At 51.2% G+C, this 14567-nt stretch overlaps 1 protein-coding gene across 1 annotated transcript in view; it reads left to right on the top strand.

Moving 5' to 3' along the window:
• Nucleotides 1-14340, top strand: part of KCNN3 (potassium calcium-activated channel subfamily N member 3) — a 105249-nt gene extending 90909 nt beyond the window's left edge. Inside the window, exon 8 of the mRNA XM_028710133.2 lies at nt 1479-14340. Coding sequence (XP_028565966.2) covers nt 1479-1775 — 297 coding nt within the window. The 3' untranslated portion in view covers nt 1776-14340. The remainder of the gene's footprint in view (nt 1-1478) is intronic.
• Nucleotides 14341-14567: the final 227 nt, after the last annotated feature.

The following is a 14567-nucleotide window of genomic DNA, read 5'->3' as shown; positions in this document are numbered from 1 at the left end:
GTGAACATCGAGAAGAGCCTGGCCGCTGGATCAGGCCAATGGCCCATCTAGTCCGGCATCCTGTTCTGACATTGGCCAGCCAGCTGCCTCCATGGGAAGCCCACAAGCAGCTCCTGAGCCTCAGAGCTCTCTCCCCTCTTGTGTTTTCCAGCAGCTGGTATTCAGAAGCATTCCTGCCTCCCAACTAGCCTTTGTGGCTAGTAGTTGTTGATAGCCCTATTCTCCCAGAATTTGCTGGGCCTCTTTTTAAACCATCCAGGTTTGTTGGATCCTGAAGCCTGTGCCACCATTCCTAGATACTTATGATTTGTGACTTGTTCTAATTTATGGCCTTGAAGTTCCCAGCTTCTAAGCTTTGGTTTCCCCCCAAAAGCAAGTATCTTGGTCTTTTGATATCATATTTTTCGCTCTATAAGACACACCAGACCACAAGACACACCTAGTTTTTGGAGGAGGAAAACAAGAAAAAAAATATTCTGAATCTCAGAAGCCAGAACAGCAAGAGGGATCGCTGCGCAGTGAAAGCAGCGATCCCTCTTGCTGTTCTGGCTTCTGGGATAGCTGTGCAGCCTGCATTCGCTTCGTAAGACGCACACACATTTCCCCTTACTTTTTAGGAGGGAAAAAAGTGAGTCTTATAGAGCAAAAAATACGGTAATTGATTTTGAGACGTTCAGTTTCACAGTATGCTGCGAGTTTTCTTAGTGCTCTTTTGAGTCCAATGGGGGTTCTGGATAAAATTGCTTTCCTTCCAGGATTGTACCCCCAAGTGTGTTTTATAAGCTGGTCTCCGACCGCAATAAATTATCTATCTATCTAACCATCCAGGTTGCTGGCCATCCCTGTGGAACTGAGGCCCACATGCTTATCCCCCTCTGCCCTCCCGTCTAAGCAAGCAAAGAGGCTTTGCTGGTTTTCATGACACGTTCCACCCAGGCAAAAACACTTGAGGAGGGTGCAGAGCAGGGCTGGTGAAGGGGCGTGGCCTGGAGAGACAGGGATAGCTTGAGGAGAGAGGGTATCCCTTAGGTTAAAGGTAAAGGTAAAGGGACCCCTGACCATTAAGTCCAGTCGTGACCGACTCTGGGGTTGCGGCGCTCATCTCACTTTATTGGCCGAGGGAGCCGGCGTACAGCTTCCGGGTCATGTGGCCAGCATGACTAAGCCGCTTCTGGCGAACCAGAGCAGCGCACAGAAACACCGTTTACCTTCCCGCTGGAGCGGTACCTATTTATCTACTTGCACTTTGAGGTGCTTTCGAACTGCTAGGTTGGCAGGAGCAGGAACCGAACAACGGGAGCTCACCCCGTCGCGGGGATTCAAACTGCCGACCTTCTGACCGGCAAGTCCTAGGCTCTGTGGTTTAACCCACAGTGCCACCCACGTCCCTTCTGACCTCAATGTAGCCTGCTAATTTGCCTCTTCTTTTTAAAAAAAATAAAAATTCTTCTTTCACTTTTTTTGTTTAAATTAAACAGATGCAGAACGTCATGTACGACCTCATCACGGAACTGAACGACCGGAGCGAAGACCTGGAGAAGCAGATAGGCGGGTTGGAGTCCAAACTGGAACAGCTGAACAGCAGCTTCCACTCCTTGCCCTTGCTCATCACGGACGCTCTGTGCCAGCAGCAGCAACAGCTCCTGGCCACCATCCTCGAAGCCCGGGGGGTGAGCATGGGCGTGGGCGCCCCCCAGACGCCGCTCTCGGACAGCCCTTTGGGGGTCAGCTCAACTTCTTTCCCCACCCCTTATACCAGCTCCAGTAGTTGCTGAGCCCCGTCGGACGCGAGGGAAACGACAAAAACAACACACGCACGCACACGTGGGTCTTTGTTATCCGTGTGGGGGTGTCAATCCTGGCCCCGGATGTGGGGGGGGGGAGAGCAGAGGACCCCGGCCGCCGCCTTGTGGGGTCGCCTGGAAACAATGCGGGCTCGTCTCTGTGGTAGCGCCCCCTGTTGTCGGGGTGGGGTGGGGTGTGAAACGGGCGTTTTCGGCAGAGCCCCTCGCAGCGGCGTTCGGTGGACCGTAGGAATCCACGTTCAATCTCAGGTCTTCAAAAATCGAAAAACAAGCCAACTCCAAGGGCATCGATGCAACGGCGCAAGGTAGGGGGACCATTCCACTGTGTTGGACCCCAAGCCACTGGCATTGGGGTTGTTCATCTCCTTCTTTCTTCCCTGGTTGTTTTTATTTTTTAAAAACATTACTATTCCTTCTTCCCCTCCGCGCATTAAGTGTCTTGCCGAAGAAAGTCAAAAGGCGATCGGGGAGGTGGCGAATTGGCCGAAACAGAGGTGCCCCCCCTTCCCCCACTCCTCCTCCTCCTCTGCTGAATCTCGAGGTATCATTCCAGCTCCCTCAGAATTGGTTTTGCCAAAGAGACCGCCGTAAAGGTACCCTTTGTGGCCTCTTCTGCGTTGGGTCTTTTTTGTTTTGTTTTTTAAGAAAAAGGGGAAATGGCAGGTGTCACCTTTTTGCTGAGGCCTAAGAAGAGTTACCTTGACTTGGAGAGATCGGAAGTTTTCCACCACTAAAGCTGTTCTTGGCGTGTCCTTGCGGAGACGAAGCAGCGATTTCAACGCGTCCAGATGGGCTGGCGTTTGCCCTCCCCTCGCCACGGGCAAGGAGATTGCCACTGAGGAAATGGGTTTGCTCAGATTCCGAGCGCTCCAAGAAACACAGAGCAAAAGAGACGTTGTTCTCCATCGTCCTCCCGAGAGAATCGCCCCGAGCCCCTTTGGCTCACCAGTGGTGCTTTGAAAAATCACATCCCTTTGGGCCACGACCCTTCTTTAAACGTTGCGGTTACCAGCCTGAACTGCGTTGCCGCTGCAGTTTCCAAGGGCCTATCCACATTACAAACCTCTCACCTGGGCTTCCCAGATTCATCAACTTTTTATTAGTAGTAGGGCTTCCCTCCCCCCTAAAAGCACCGTGGGAATTGTAGGTTTGTCTGTTTTTTATGGTGGTGGGCAGTCAGTCCTGCACTTTCAAAGGATCCGCGGCTGACAGCCATTGGCGACTGAACTGGTTTGAACCCGGTTTAAATGTAATTCGCTATTGGCACTTAGATTGGTTTGCTCCCGCTTTGAATTGCCATATAGACAATTAGGCTGCACACCGGTTAATGAAACGGCAGTCAAAGTGGTTGGACTGAATTGCCACTGGCAGTCAAATCAGTTCCAAGCCTGGTTTGAAACGCCACTGGCTTGCATTTGAAGGGTGTACAAGCCCTGGGATTTTTCAGCACGCCGGTACAGGGGTGTGGAGTGCACAGGTTATTTGAAAAAAACAATTACTAGGAATCATTAGGAAGCTGCCTAATGCAGAGTCAGGCCCTTGGTCCATCTAGCTGTGTGCTGTCTACACTGACAGGCAGCGGCTGTCCAGAGTTTCAGTCAAGGGGGCGTATCCAGGCTCTGTTGGAGACACCAGGGATTGAACAGGTTCCCCGCCACCGCTGTCTTAAGTCATGTCTGAATCCTACCATTGATTCATTGAGCCCTGGCTGAGCCCTTCCCACTCGGCTACAGCCCATTTGGAAATGCGTAAAATGCCGCCGTTCGCATTAGCGGTTAGCGTATCCCAGCCTAACCCTACCTTGCAGGGGTGTTGTGAGGCTAAAGTAGAGAGGGGCAGAGAATTGCCAACCTAGCAGTTCAAAAGCACGTCAAAGTGCAAGTAGATAAATAGGTACCACTCTGGCGGGAAGGTAAATGGCGCTTCCGTGCGCTGCTCTGGTTCGCCAGAAGCGGCTTAGTCATGCTGGCCACATGACCCGGAAGCTGTATGCCGGCTCCCTCAGCCAGTAAAGCGAGATGAGCACTGCAATCCCAGAGTCGGCCACGACTGGACCTAATGGTCAGGGGTCCCTTTACCTTTAACTTCCCAGAGGGAACGAGGAGCAAAACAGCCACAGCCCTCTGCTCTGAACCCTCCCTTCCTTTTTGTCAAGGCAATTGTTGGCATCACCCAACCGCTGCCACCTGCTTTTTTGTCAGGCAAATGCCTCCCTCTGGCACGGCTCCTCATTCAGGCTGTTTGGGGGGGGTTGTTTGGGGGGGGCTTGGCTCGGCTTCTGAGCCCTGCGAGGCGGCTGCTGGCTCGTTCCAGCGAGAGCTGAGCAGGTGACTCTTCATGTTCCCTTTGAACAGGCAAAGCAAGCGTGTAATTGCTCAGCGATATTAATTACGCGCCGCCCCGCGGCTCCGGTTAATTGCGAGCGAAGAAAGGGGAGGGAGAAAACACCCCAGGTAGATCTAAGTGCTTTTTAGCGATTTTTCGGCATGTGGGGTTTTTATTTCAGGGGAGGCGGGGGGGGGAATGCACGGTCTTTTGTCAAAACTCCCCTTCAGCAGCTGTGTGAGGCTTTTCCGAACATCGCAGCGCCAGAAAGCATTAAACGGGGAAGAGGGAGGGAGGGAACCTGCCACTTAGCGAGGATGGTAGGTGGCCCGCATTCCTTGCAATTGAAGTTGCTTAGGAAACGGAGCGGAGCTTCAGGGCAGGATCCTTACAACGCCAACTGGATTCTCTCCCCACCACCACCATGCCAGTTTGGGGCTTTGGAGAGGCCCTGCTTCGCCAGGAAATATTTGGAGGAAGGTTATATACGGTGCGAGCCACTCCGAGTCTTCTTGGTCAGTCCCCCGGCCTCCCAGAAAAGCTGGGATTTGTCTGAAGCGATCAGAACGAGGACATTTTGCCTGGCAGCCAGGGTACAGAGCACTTAGCTAGATGGGCCGAATGCTGCGACTGAATATAAGGCAGCTTCCCCTGTTGGGAAAGGAACCGTGGCTCATCACTAGAGCATCTGCTTTGCATGCAAAAGGTCCCAGGTTCCGTTCCTGGCATCTCCAGTTGGACTGTTAATGTCCCCCGCCTGGAGAGCAGCTGCCGGTCAGTGTCTGTGATACTGAGTTAGATGGGCCAATGGCCTGACTCTATATAAGGCAGCCCCTCCCTGCTTTCCTTCAGCTACATAAAAGCGAGTTAGGGCACCTCCACCGCGGGGAAAGGAAGATAGAGACTGGCTTCACGCTCGAGCATCTATGAGGACTAGAATCTTTATTTTGAAGGGAAGGGCCGCCCCTCAATGTTAAAGCATCTGTTTTGCAAGCAGAAGGCACCAGATTCAACGTCTCCAGTTAGGGATGGGAATGTCCCTTGCCTGAAACCCAGGACAGCCGCTGCTGCCAGCCTGTGTCGACATCCCTGAGCTAGATGGGAAAGCAGTCTGACTCTGTATAAAGCAGCTTCCTGCGTCTTTATGCCTAGCATGTCCATGCATCTGTATGTTTCTTTTTGCTGCAAATCCTCGTTTGGCAGCCCTGTGAGACAGGCAGGAGTCTTCTGGCCCCCATGTGGCAGATGTGAAGACGGAGGCTCAGAGAGAGAGAGAAGGTCGGGTCCTCAAAGGCTCCACGCAGAGGGCAGAGGTGCTGTTCGAAGCAGGCACACCCACCCCTCCCGAATCCTCTAAGCCACAATGGTAGGGGGGTAGCACGGTGGGCAATGGACTTATGGGGAAATTCCAGGAAGAGAAGCAGCGGCAGCCCACACAGTTGGCACGGAAAGAGCCTAGTTCCATTTCAGCACCCTGGACAGCTCCGCTCTCCCGTTCTCAAGGCAAGCCTCCCTCTACCTCAAGCTACTCAGAATGCAGACTCAGTTCCACATTGCAGGACCCCTAGCAGCTGGTTTCAATCATGGCAGATCTGCACAGAGTAGGAAAGGGTTAATTGATCACTCCCTTGAGCCATTTCAGATCCCCAATGGCTGTTAGTCTGGAAAAGTTACTTGCCTCCTCCCCACCCCACCCCAATGTTGATCATTTCTGGCATATCAGTGGCTTGGGGGCAAGAACATTTTTTTTGGTCCAGTCTAGAGAGAGAAAATTGCTGGGTGCTTGGCTGGAGGGTCTTTTTTGCTCACCCTGGTGGCCAGCTGAACCCCTGTTCCCAAAGCCGCCTCGTTCTTCCTACCCCGTCCTTCTGACATGAACCCAGAGAAGGGAGCGTCAGATCCTATCTGTTTAGCTGGCAGGATCTCAGCCCCGCGTCTGCCCCTCCTCGTCTCTCCAGGTCAGGCCCCTTATTTCTGTGGCATCTCCCGCCATCGCTCAAAGCACCTGTGTTTCACCGGAAATGAGAAGAGCGCGTCAAAACCGCGCTGGGACCGGAAGCTAGAAAGAAAAAAATGGGCCGCGATGAATGCTTAAATGAATTTCGTAGAGCAGCCTGTTCCAAGGCAGCTGTTAGGCAATTAACTACAAATTGAAGGAGGGTTTTTTTGGGAGGCAATGATTACAGACTGCAGGATCAGATTTAACACCCCTCCTAGTAACTCCTTCGCTCACCAGAGATCATCCCCCCTATTTTTCTTTTACTAAACAGAAATGAGCCCAAGACACTCAGTGCAGCCGAAGGTGCCAATCTTGCAATGCCTTACCAGTTTTGATGGGCTTGGTTTTTAGAAAGAGCTTGTGAAACACTGCAGCCTGGGGCTTTTCTTACACCGCTTTGGGCAAGGGGAGAAGATTGCAGGTTCGATGCCCACCCCCTTCAGTTAAAACCCCTTTTTCGGAAAGTCACCATCTTCACGAGAGAGAGAGAGAGAGAGAGAGAGAGAGAGAGAGAGAGAGAGAGAGAGAGAGAGATTGCAGCTTAGCTTAGGGAGGGGGCACCTGTGGAAGAGCCCAACCCCTGCTTTGCGTGCAAATTATCCCAGGTAGACATCTGGAGACATCTGCCAGCCCAGGAGAACTGCTGCCAGTCAGTGTGGACAAGCCTGAGCTCATCTGGCTCAGAACAAGAAGGCTTCCTACGTTCTAGCATTCTGGTCATGTATGACATGAGGAGAAAGTGTAGTTGGGTGGTGCCTCCTGACATTCCAGAGTGGTACAGTCTCAGCAGAGCCGTATCAGGTGCTTTGTTTTTACTTCTTGAATGTGTGCATCAGCTCTGGAGCGTATTTTTGACACCAAGTCACCTTGCGGCAGCCCCTGCCCCGCCCCCCCCCCGGCGACCTTTTTTTTAAAAAAAAAATGTAAACAAGCCATCTCCGCCACTGAGGCGACACACCCAGGTATACAAAGGGTGGGGTGGGAAAATGGGACAAGAGGTCTCTGCAAAGACGTCCCCTTCAGCTAACCATCTGGCAAGGCAATGAGATGCCAGGCACAAGATAAATGTCATATCTGCACCGTTTGACGCACTATGATGCCTCTTCAACAGCCACGGCTCGGGCCTCCCCCCCCAAAAAAAAGAATTTTGGGAGCTGTGGCTTGTTAAATGCAACGACAGTTATTAGGAAACACCACTATTCCTCTCTCAGAGCTACAATTTCTGGAGTCTCCTGGGAAGAGGGATTGATTGTCAAACCACTCTGTGAATTCTTGCTCCATGGGGGGAATAGCGCATGGTCTGCCAACAAATCTCAGCATCCTTAAACTGCAGGATTCTTTGGGGGGGAAGCCGTGACTCCTGAAATGGCATACTGCTTTTGAAACAGGGCGTGGTATGTGCCCAAACTCAATTCTGCCCTTTTCCTTTCTGCCCCGTTAGCCTGCTCCGCAGGAGACAGTGTTGGCCACTCGCCTAAATGGTTTTGGAAGAGGATTAGGCAAATTGATGGGAGAGAGGGCTACCAATGGCTTCTAGCCACCATGGCTTTGAAGGCTGATGTGCTTCTGAATACCAGCCTCTGGAAACCTCAGGAGGGGAGACTCCTCTTGTGCTCGGATCCTGGTTTCCCACGGGCTTCTAGTTGGCCCCTCGGAGGTGCACCACTGGTCCGGTGCAGCAGGCACCCTATGCTCATTCTCTGGACTTTGCCATTGTGGGCTCAGGTTCCAGCCACCTTCCCACAACTTCTCTCTGCTGCTAATAACCACCCATCTTCTGGAAATGCCTGCGGAGGCGGAGGAATAGGGGACACTGGTACCACCGAGAAGGTGTTGGCAACGACAGTCCTAATGCCGCCTCAGCAAACCCACCATGGTCTGACCCACAAATGTCTACCTGCCCGCCCCCCACCGTCAGAAAAGGAGCCAAACAGCCGGAGCAACTGCACACCTTTACAAAATAGCTGCGTCTGACCTAGCCTGGCGCTTGACGCGTTTCTCGAGACGATAAGAGCTTCGGTGAGGAAGCTGCACTTAAAAGCTCGCTTTTTTTTCTTATTTCTTTTCTTATTTCTTTTTTTTTAAAAAAAAAAAGATTATTAGGGGAAAGCATAACCATAGTTTTATTTTACCTATGAAAATATATTGCTATATTATAAAGGATAATATTGTAACTTTCAAAGTACTCTTTTTGTATCTGACGAGCTAGTTTATAGGCGGGCAGTTTGGGGAGGGTGGCCCTGCCTGAACCTTGCTTGCTCGTGTGATTGTTTCTGGGGTTACGGGTCACTTGGCAGACCAAGGGGACGTGGCGTGGTGCGTCGACACACGGCGGAAGGTTTTCAACTGGTTCCAGGCTGGTTTGAAGTCTTCTGTCGTCATCCCGCCACCCAAGGAGAGGGAGCCTGAAACTGGGCTTAGAGAGATCTCTGCTGGGAATTATCCGCACCTGAAGGTAAGGCTTGAAAGGTCTGTAGCTCAGTGGGAGAGTGTCTGCAGAGCATGTGAGAGCTCCCAGGTTCAGTCCCCAATGGTATCTCCAGAGAGGGCTGGGAGAAACCCCCATGTCTGAAATCCTAGGAAGATGCTGACAGCAGAGATAATTAATACTGAGCTGAATCAACCAGTGGCCTGACTCGCCATAAGTCATCTTCCTGTGTTTCTGTTCCTAAGCCCCACAAAACAAAACATTCTCCACCAACAACCTGGAAACTACTGTGTTTTTTGCTCTATAAGACACACCAGACCATAAGACGCACCTAGTTTTTGGAGGAGGAAAACAAAAAAAAAAATATTCTGAATCCCAGAAGCCAGAACAGCAAGATCCAGAACAACTGCACAGCGAAAGCAACAATCCCTCTTGCTGTTCTGGCTTCTGGGATAGCTGCGCAGCCTGCATTCGCTCTGTAAGATGCACACACATTTCCTCTTACTTTTTAGGAGGGAAAAAGTGCGTCTTATAGAGCAAAAAAAAATACGGTAGTTCTGCAAATCACCAGCCTTCAGGTTTGGTGGAGAATGTGGGCAGAGTTTGTTGTTTTCTCTCCCAGTAGAGTTTTGGAGCTATCAAAGCAGAAAATGGACAGGCCACAGATTTCTGGCAAAGCGAACAAGCATTTTGTTTGCAGAGCTGACCCCTGGGCTTCCTAAGACTCCAAGAAGAGCCTCGCGGATCGATCAGGCCAATGATCCGTCCAGCCCTTCAAGGGCTGCCCCAGATGTTTCTTTGGAGAAGATTGAAGGCAGGGCCTGGGCGCAAGAGCAAGGCTTGCCCCACTTGCAATTCCCAGCGGCTGGCGTTCAGAGGCACATTAATGCCTCTTGTCCACCCCACTCCCATGAAACCGGCAAGGATGCACTGACATTTGAGGGGGAGCGAGGGCATGCACAGATGCTGGCTGTTAGGTGCGATGCCTGAATGGAACCCCTACTGTCAGAGGCAGCCTACCCGTGGGAAGCTGGGTGCTGCGATTGGTGGGTTTTTGCACTGTTCGTTTCCGTGCTTTCTCCCCACACCTTCCAAACACGCTTGCTCTGCGTTCCTATAGCAGAAGGAGGATTTCATTGCAACAGTGAACAAGAAAGGGCAGGCAGGAAGGGGGTGTTCTTTCCAATGGCTTGTGCTTTGCCCAAACCACTCACTCCCCTGAAGGTCTTTTAGGAGCAGGGAGTGGGCACAAAAGCAGATTACAGCTACTCCCCTGCCTGGCGAGCTGAATAGGAACCTCATTAACTGCCGCATGGTCTTTTCTCTCCCAGACTCCACCGTTCAGCAAGGGCTGGGCAGGGCTTCCGCTGCCACCCTGAACTCTGCCAGCTCTTTGTTTTTCATTAAATACGGGGTGGCTGTTGGGAAAGGCCAGGCACAGCTGGACACCCACTTTGCTGTATTGTGGGTTTAAAACCTTCCGTGGCTAATTGCCAGTTTGGCCTTCTTCCCTGCGTTGGACCTGTACCAAGCTGGCTCTATGTTTTCTGAAGTGTGACTTGACTCAGATTTCATTGCCACCAAATGTTTTTAAAGCTCTCTCTCCCAGCCACCCACTCTCCACTCTTGCCCTCCTTCCCTCCACTTCTCTCTCTCTCTCTCTCTCTCTCTCTCTCTCTCTCTGCACCATACAGTTAAAGCACTATGATATAACTTCAACCAGTCATGGCTTCCCCCAAAGGATTCTGGGAGCTCTTGCTTGTTAAGGGTTCTGAGAGTTGTTAGGAGACGCCTGTCCTCCCACACCCAGTGTGGTGTAGTGGTTAAGAGCGGTGGACTTGTAATCTGGTGAACCGGGTTCGCGTCTCTGCTCCTCCACATGCAGCTGCTGGGTGACCTTGGGCCAGTCACACTTCTCTGAAATCTCTCAGCCCCACTCACCTCACAGAGTGTTTGTTGTGGGGGAGGAAGGGAAAGGAGAATGTTAGCCGCTTTGAGACTCCTTAGGGTAGTGATAAAGCCGGGATATCAAATCCAAACTCTTCTTCTTCTTCTTCCCTCAGGAAACTGAAATTCCCAGAGCGGTTTAGCAAACCCTCTTCATAGAGGACGCTGGGAATTGTAGCTCTTTGAGGGGAATTGGGGGGTGTCTCCTAACAGCTCTCAGTGGCCATAACAAACCACAGCTCCCAGAATTCTTTGGGGGAAGCCATGAGTGTCAAGATTTGGCACCCTAGTGCTTCAAATGTAGAGTGTGCGTGTGTCCACACACCCACACCCTGGCTCAGTCACTAGAGCACGAGACTCTTAATCTCAGAGTCATGTATTCAAGCCCCCACATTGGGCGAAACATTCCTGCATCGCAGGGGGTTGAACTAGATAGACTCTTGTGCTCCCTTCCAACTCTCTAATTCTATGAACGTGTTTATATCCCACCTTCCTCCTAAGTTGGGATTCAAGGTGGCTTCCAGCATACAAAAACATGAAGCGCAAACTACCGTATTTTTCGCTCTATAAGAGGCACCAGACCACAAGACGTGCCTAGTTTTTGGAGGAGGAAAACAAGAAAAATATATATTCTGAATCTCAGGTGCCAGAACAGCAAGAGGGATCGCTGCGCAGTGAAAGCAGCAATCCCTCTTGCTGTTCTGGCTTCTGGGATAGCTGCGCAGCCTGCATTCGCCCCATAAGACGCGCACACATTTCCCCTTACTTTTTAGGAGGGAAAAAGTGAGTCTTATAGAGCAAAAAATACTGTAGTTAAAATACACTGAGAAGCAGCAATTAAAATACAGTCCGCCCTGACAGGAGCCCAGTAACTGGCCTCGTCTGCAGCTTAGTTTTCAAAGGCCTGTCCGAATAGGCAGGACTTAGCCTGCCTGTGGAAGGAAAGGCCAGAAGGAGCTGGTCTGATCTCTCGGGAGGGGATTCCCCAATAAGGGAGCAGCCACAGAAAAGGCTGCGTCTCATGCCGCCCCCAACCGTGCTTCTGGGAGAATGTGTGTTCTTGGACTTGTAGCTCCCATCAACCCCACAGCATGGGCTGTGGTCTGGGATGATAGGCAACAACATCTCGAGGGCCATCGTTTCCCCCTTCTGCATGCAGAGCAGCTGGTCTATTCAGTGAGCATCCAGTTGGCTCCTTACCTCTCTCGCCCTGACCTAGCCACTGTGATCCACGCGACGGTCACCTCCAGACTGGATTATTGTAACTCACTCTACGTGGGGCTGCCCTTGAGACTGAGCCAGAAACTCCAGCGGGTGAAGAATGCCACGGCGAGACTCCTTACGGGGTCCTCGCTGCGAGATCACATTCACCCGGTGCTATACCAGCTGCACTGGCTCCCGGTGGAGTACAGGATCAGGTTTAAGGTGCTGGTTTTAACCTTTAAAGCCCTATACAGCCTAGGACCCTCGTACCTACGGGACCGCATCTCCTGGTATGTCCCACGGAGGACCTTACGGTCTTCAACCAAAAACATCCTGGAGGTCCCAGGCCACAGAGAGGTTAGGCTGGCCTCAACCAGAGCCAGGGCTTTTTCGGCTGTGGCTCCGATCTGGTGGAATGCTCTGTCACTGGAGACTAGGGCCCTGCGGGACTTGACATCTTTCCGCAGGGCCTGCAAGACAGAGCTGTTCCACCAGGCCTTTGGCCAGGGCACAGCCTGACTCCCTCCTTTGGCAATCTTCACAGAACTCTAGCCCCATGGTTGCCATCAATTTGATTTGAATTAATTTTATAATGAAATGATTTTAGAATGTTGTATTATTTTATTGTTGTTAGCCGCCCTGAGCCCGGCTTCGGCTGGGGAGGGCGGGATATAAATAAAAATTTATTATTATTATTATTATTATTATTATTATTATTATTATTATTATATTATCCTGCCTTCAGAACACAGGAATCTGCCTTTGTTATACCAGGTCAGGCTACTTGTCAATCTAGCTCAGTTCTGTTTTCTCTGACTGGCAGCGCTGGGGGGTGCGAGCGAGTACCTCTTAACATGGAGATCCCACCCGACTTCCCCGCCTTGTCCAGCTGCTCTGCCCTGAACAGGTGCTCCGCTTGCCGTTGTCACCTTCGAACATCTTCGGAGAACGCCGCTGTTAAAGGCAGAGAAGCAGCTGGCCGCTGGACAAGCTGGCAACCCTAGTTTTGATGTCTCTTGGACGCTGGCACTGCTGACAACCGTGCAGTGTGCCTCATTCAGCCTGGTCACCTGTGTACAACCTTCCGAGCAGTTCCTGGAGGGGCCTCTACAGAAGCTCCAGAGGGACAAAATAGGCCGGCAGAGCAGCAACAGAGTCTAGTGCGGGGATGAGGAAGCTCAAGACATGGGGCTCCCAGCTCCCATCAGCCCCAGCCAATACGATCAATGGTCAGGAGTGATGGGAGTTGCAGTCCAAGAACATCTTGGACATAGCCTGCCCCTCCTCCCTGCACTAGTGATTAGGGCTGGGCGATACCTGGTTTTCAACTTCATGATACAGTGGTACCTCGGGTTACATACGCTTCAGGTTACAGACTCCGCTAACCCAGAAATAGTGCTTCAGGTTAAGAACTTTGCTTCAGCATGAGAACAGAAACCGTGCTCCGGCAGCGTGGCAGCAGCAGGAGGCCCCATTAGCTAAAGTGGTGCTTCAGGTTAAGAACAGTTTCAGGTTAAGAACGGACCTCTGGAACGAATTAAGTACTTAACCCGAGGTACCACTGTATATCACCAGCTAAACATCCCAATATATCACAAGGCCTGAAATAAGGATGGAGCCAGGTAGAGGCGTTGGCTGGCTTCACGGTTTCCCCCCACATTGCAATTTTTGCATAGCACCCACCCGCACACCTACGATTTGCAATATATTGCAAGGTTAAAAATGATAAAACCAATATCATGGTTTGGGGCAGTATATCACCCAGCCCTAAGATGCATCGTGATTCTCAATCTGTTGCCAGGTCAAAAATTAGGAAATTGATATCACGATATGGACTTCAAAGTGGTTTTGGACAATACGTTGATATATCACGCAGCCCTACTTGGGATGTCTTTCCCCAATTTCAAGTTTCAGAAGACTGATGGAGGAGGCCAAGGGCTGAATTTTAGTGGCTGGACAGGGGCTTGCAGACCATCAGTTGCAGACCTTGGGAGCTAGCTTGAAGGAGAATGAGGAATAGAAACTATTAGCAGCATGTGTGTGTGTGTTCCCCCTGCCTTCCCCGCCCCCTCTGGGCTCGTTAGTAAGGTTGCCAACTGACCCAATCACCAGCCTGCTCCTGTGCCTTTTAAGAGTAAACAGCAGGTGTGGCTATTTCCCCTCCACAGTGTGCTTGCAGGCCGTGCTGCTGTTTTGTGGCGGAGGAGCTGGCACGAGCAGGAGAAGTTGGCAACCTTAAGCAGCCATGCTTTATTGTGCCCGAGTTGAGGAAGAGCGGGGGGGGGCGGGTTGTCTTTAACCAGAGGGGGTGGCACAGGAGGGGGAAAGGAGGAGATGGGAGGGAGCAATTGGCAATCTCCAACAACCGTGTCCCCCCACCACTCGAAAAACAACAATCAGCTCTGTACCCAGAAACAATCATGTCTGAATCCAAACTAATGGCTTTAACCTGTTCACTGTAAAGAATCAAAAAAGTAAAACTAAAAAAAAGTGCCTTGGACTTGAATCTCAAGAGGTCGTTCTCTATGTCTTCACCTATGCGGGTATATAATTTATGTAGATACCTACATAGAGAGACGCGGACACAGCATATACGTGTTAGACAGTCCTGATATAAAAGGCTTTGAAACCCTTTTGTGTTTTCTCTCTCTGTGTGTTCTCTGTTCTTTCATTCCTTCCCCAGATCAGAAGATTACTCGGGCCCATTCTCTCCTCTAATTTTTATTAAGTATTCCCTCAATCCATTATCTATTTGCAATTTCAACCCTCGGCTTTGAGATAATCTTTCCGCACTCTCGCTGAGCTGGTGGGGAGACATGTCAAATCACAGGAGCACGCAGCAGCCTTGCACAGAAAAGCA

The sequence above is a fragment of the Podarcis muralis genome, chromosome 16 (assembly GCF_964188315.1).
Source record: "Podarcis muralis chromosome 16, rPodMur119.hap1.1, whole genome shotgun sequence".
Classification (NCBI taxonomy): domain Eukaryota; kingdom Metazoa; phylum Chordata; class Lepidosauria; order Squamata; family Lacertidae; genus Podarcis; species Podarcis muralis.
Note: the sequence above shows the minus strand (reverse complement) of the source record. Positions and strands in the feature narration are given on the sequence as shown.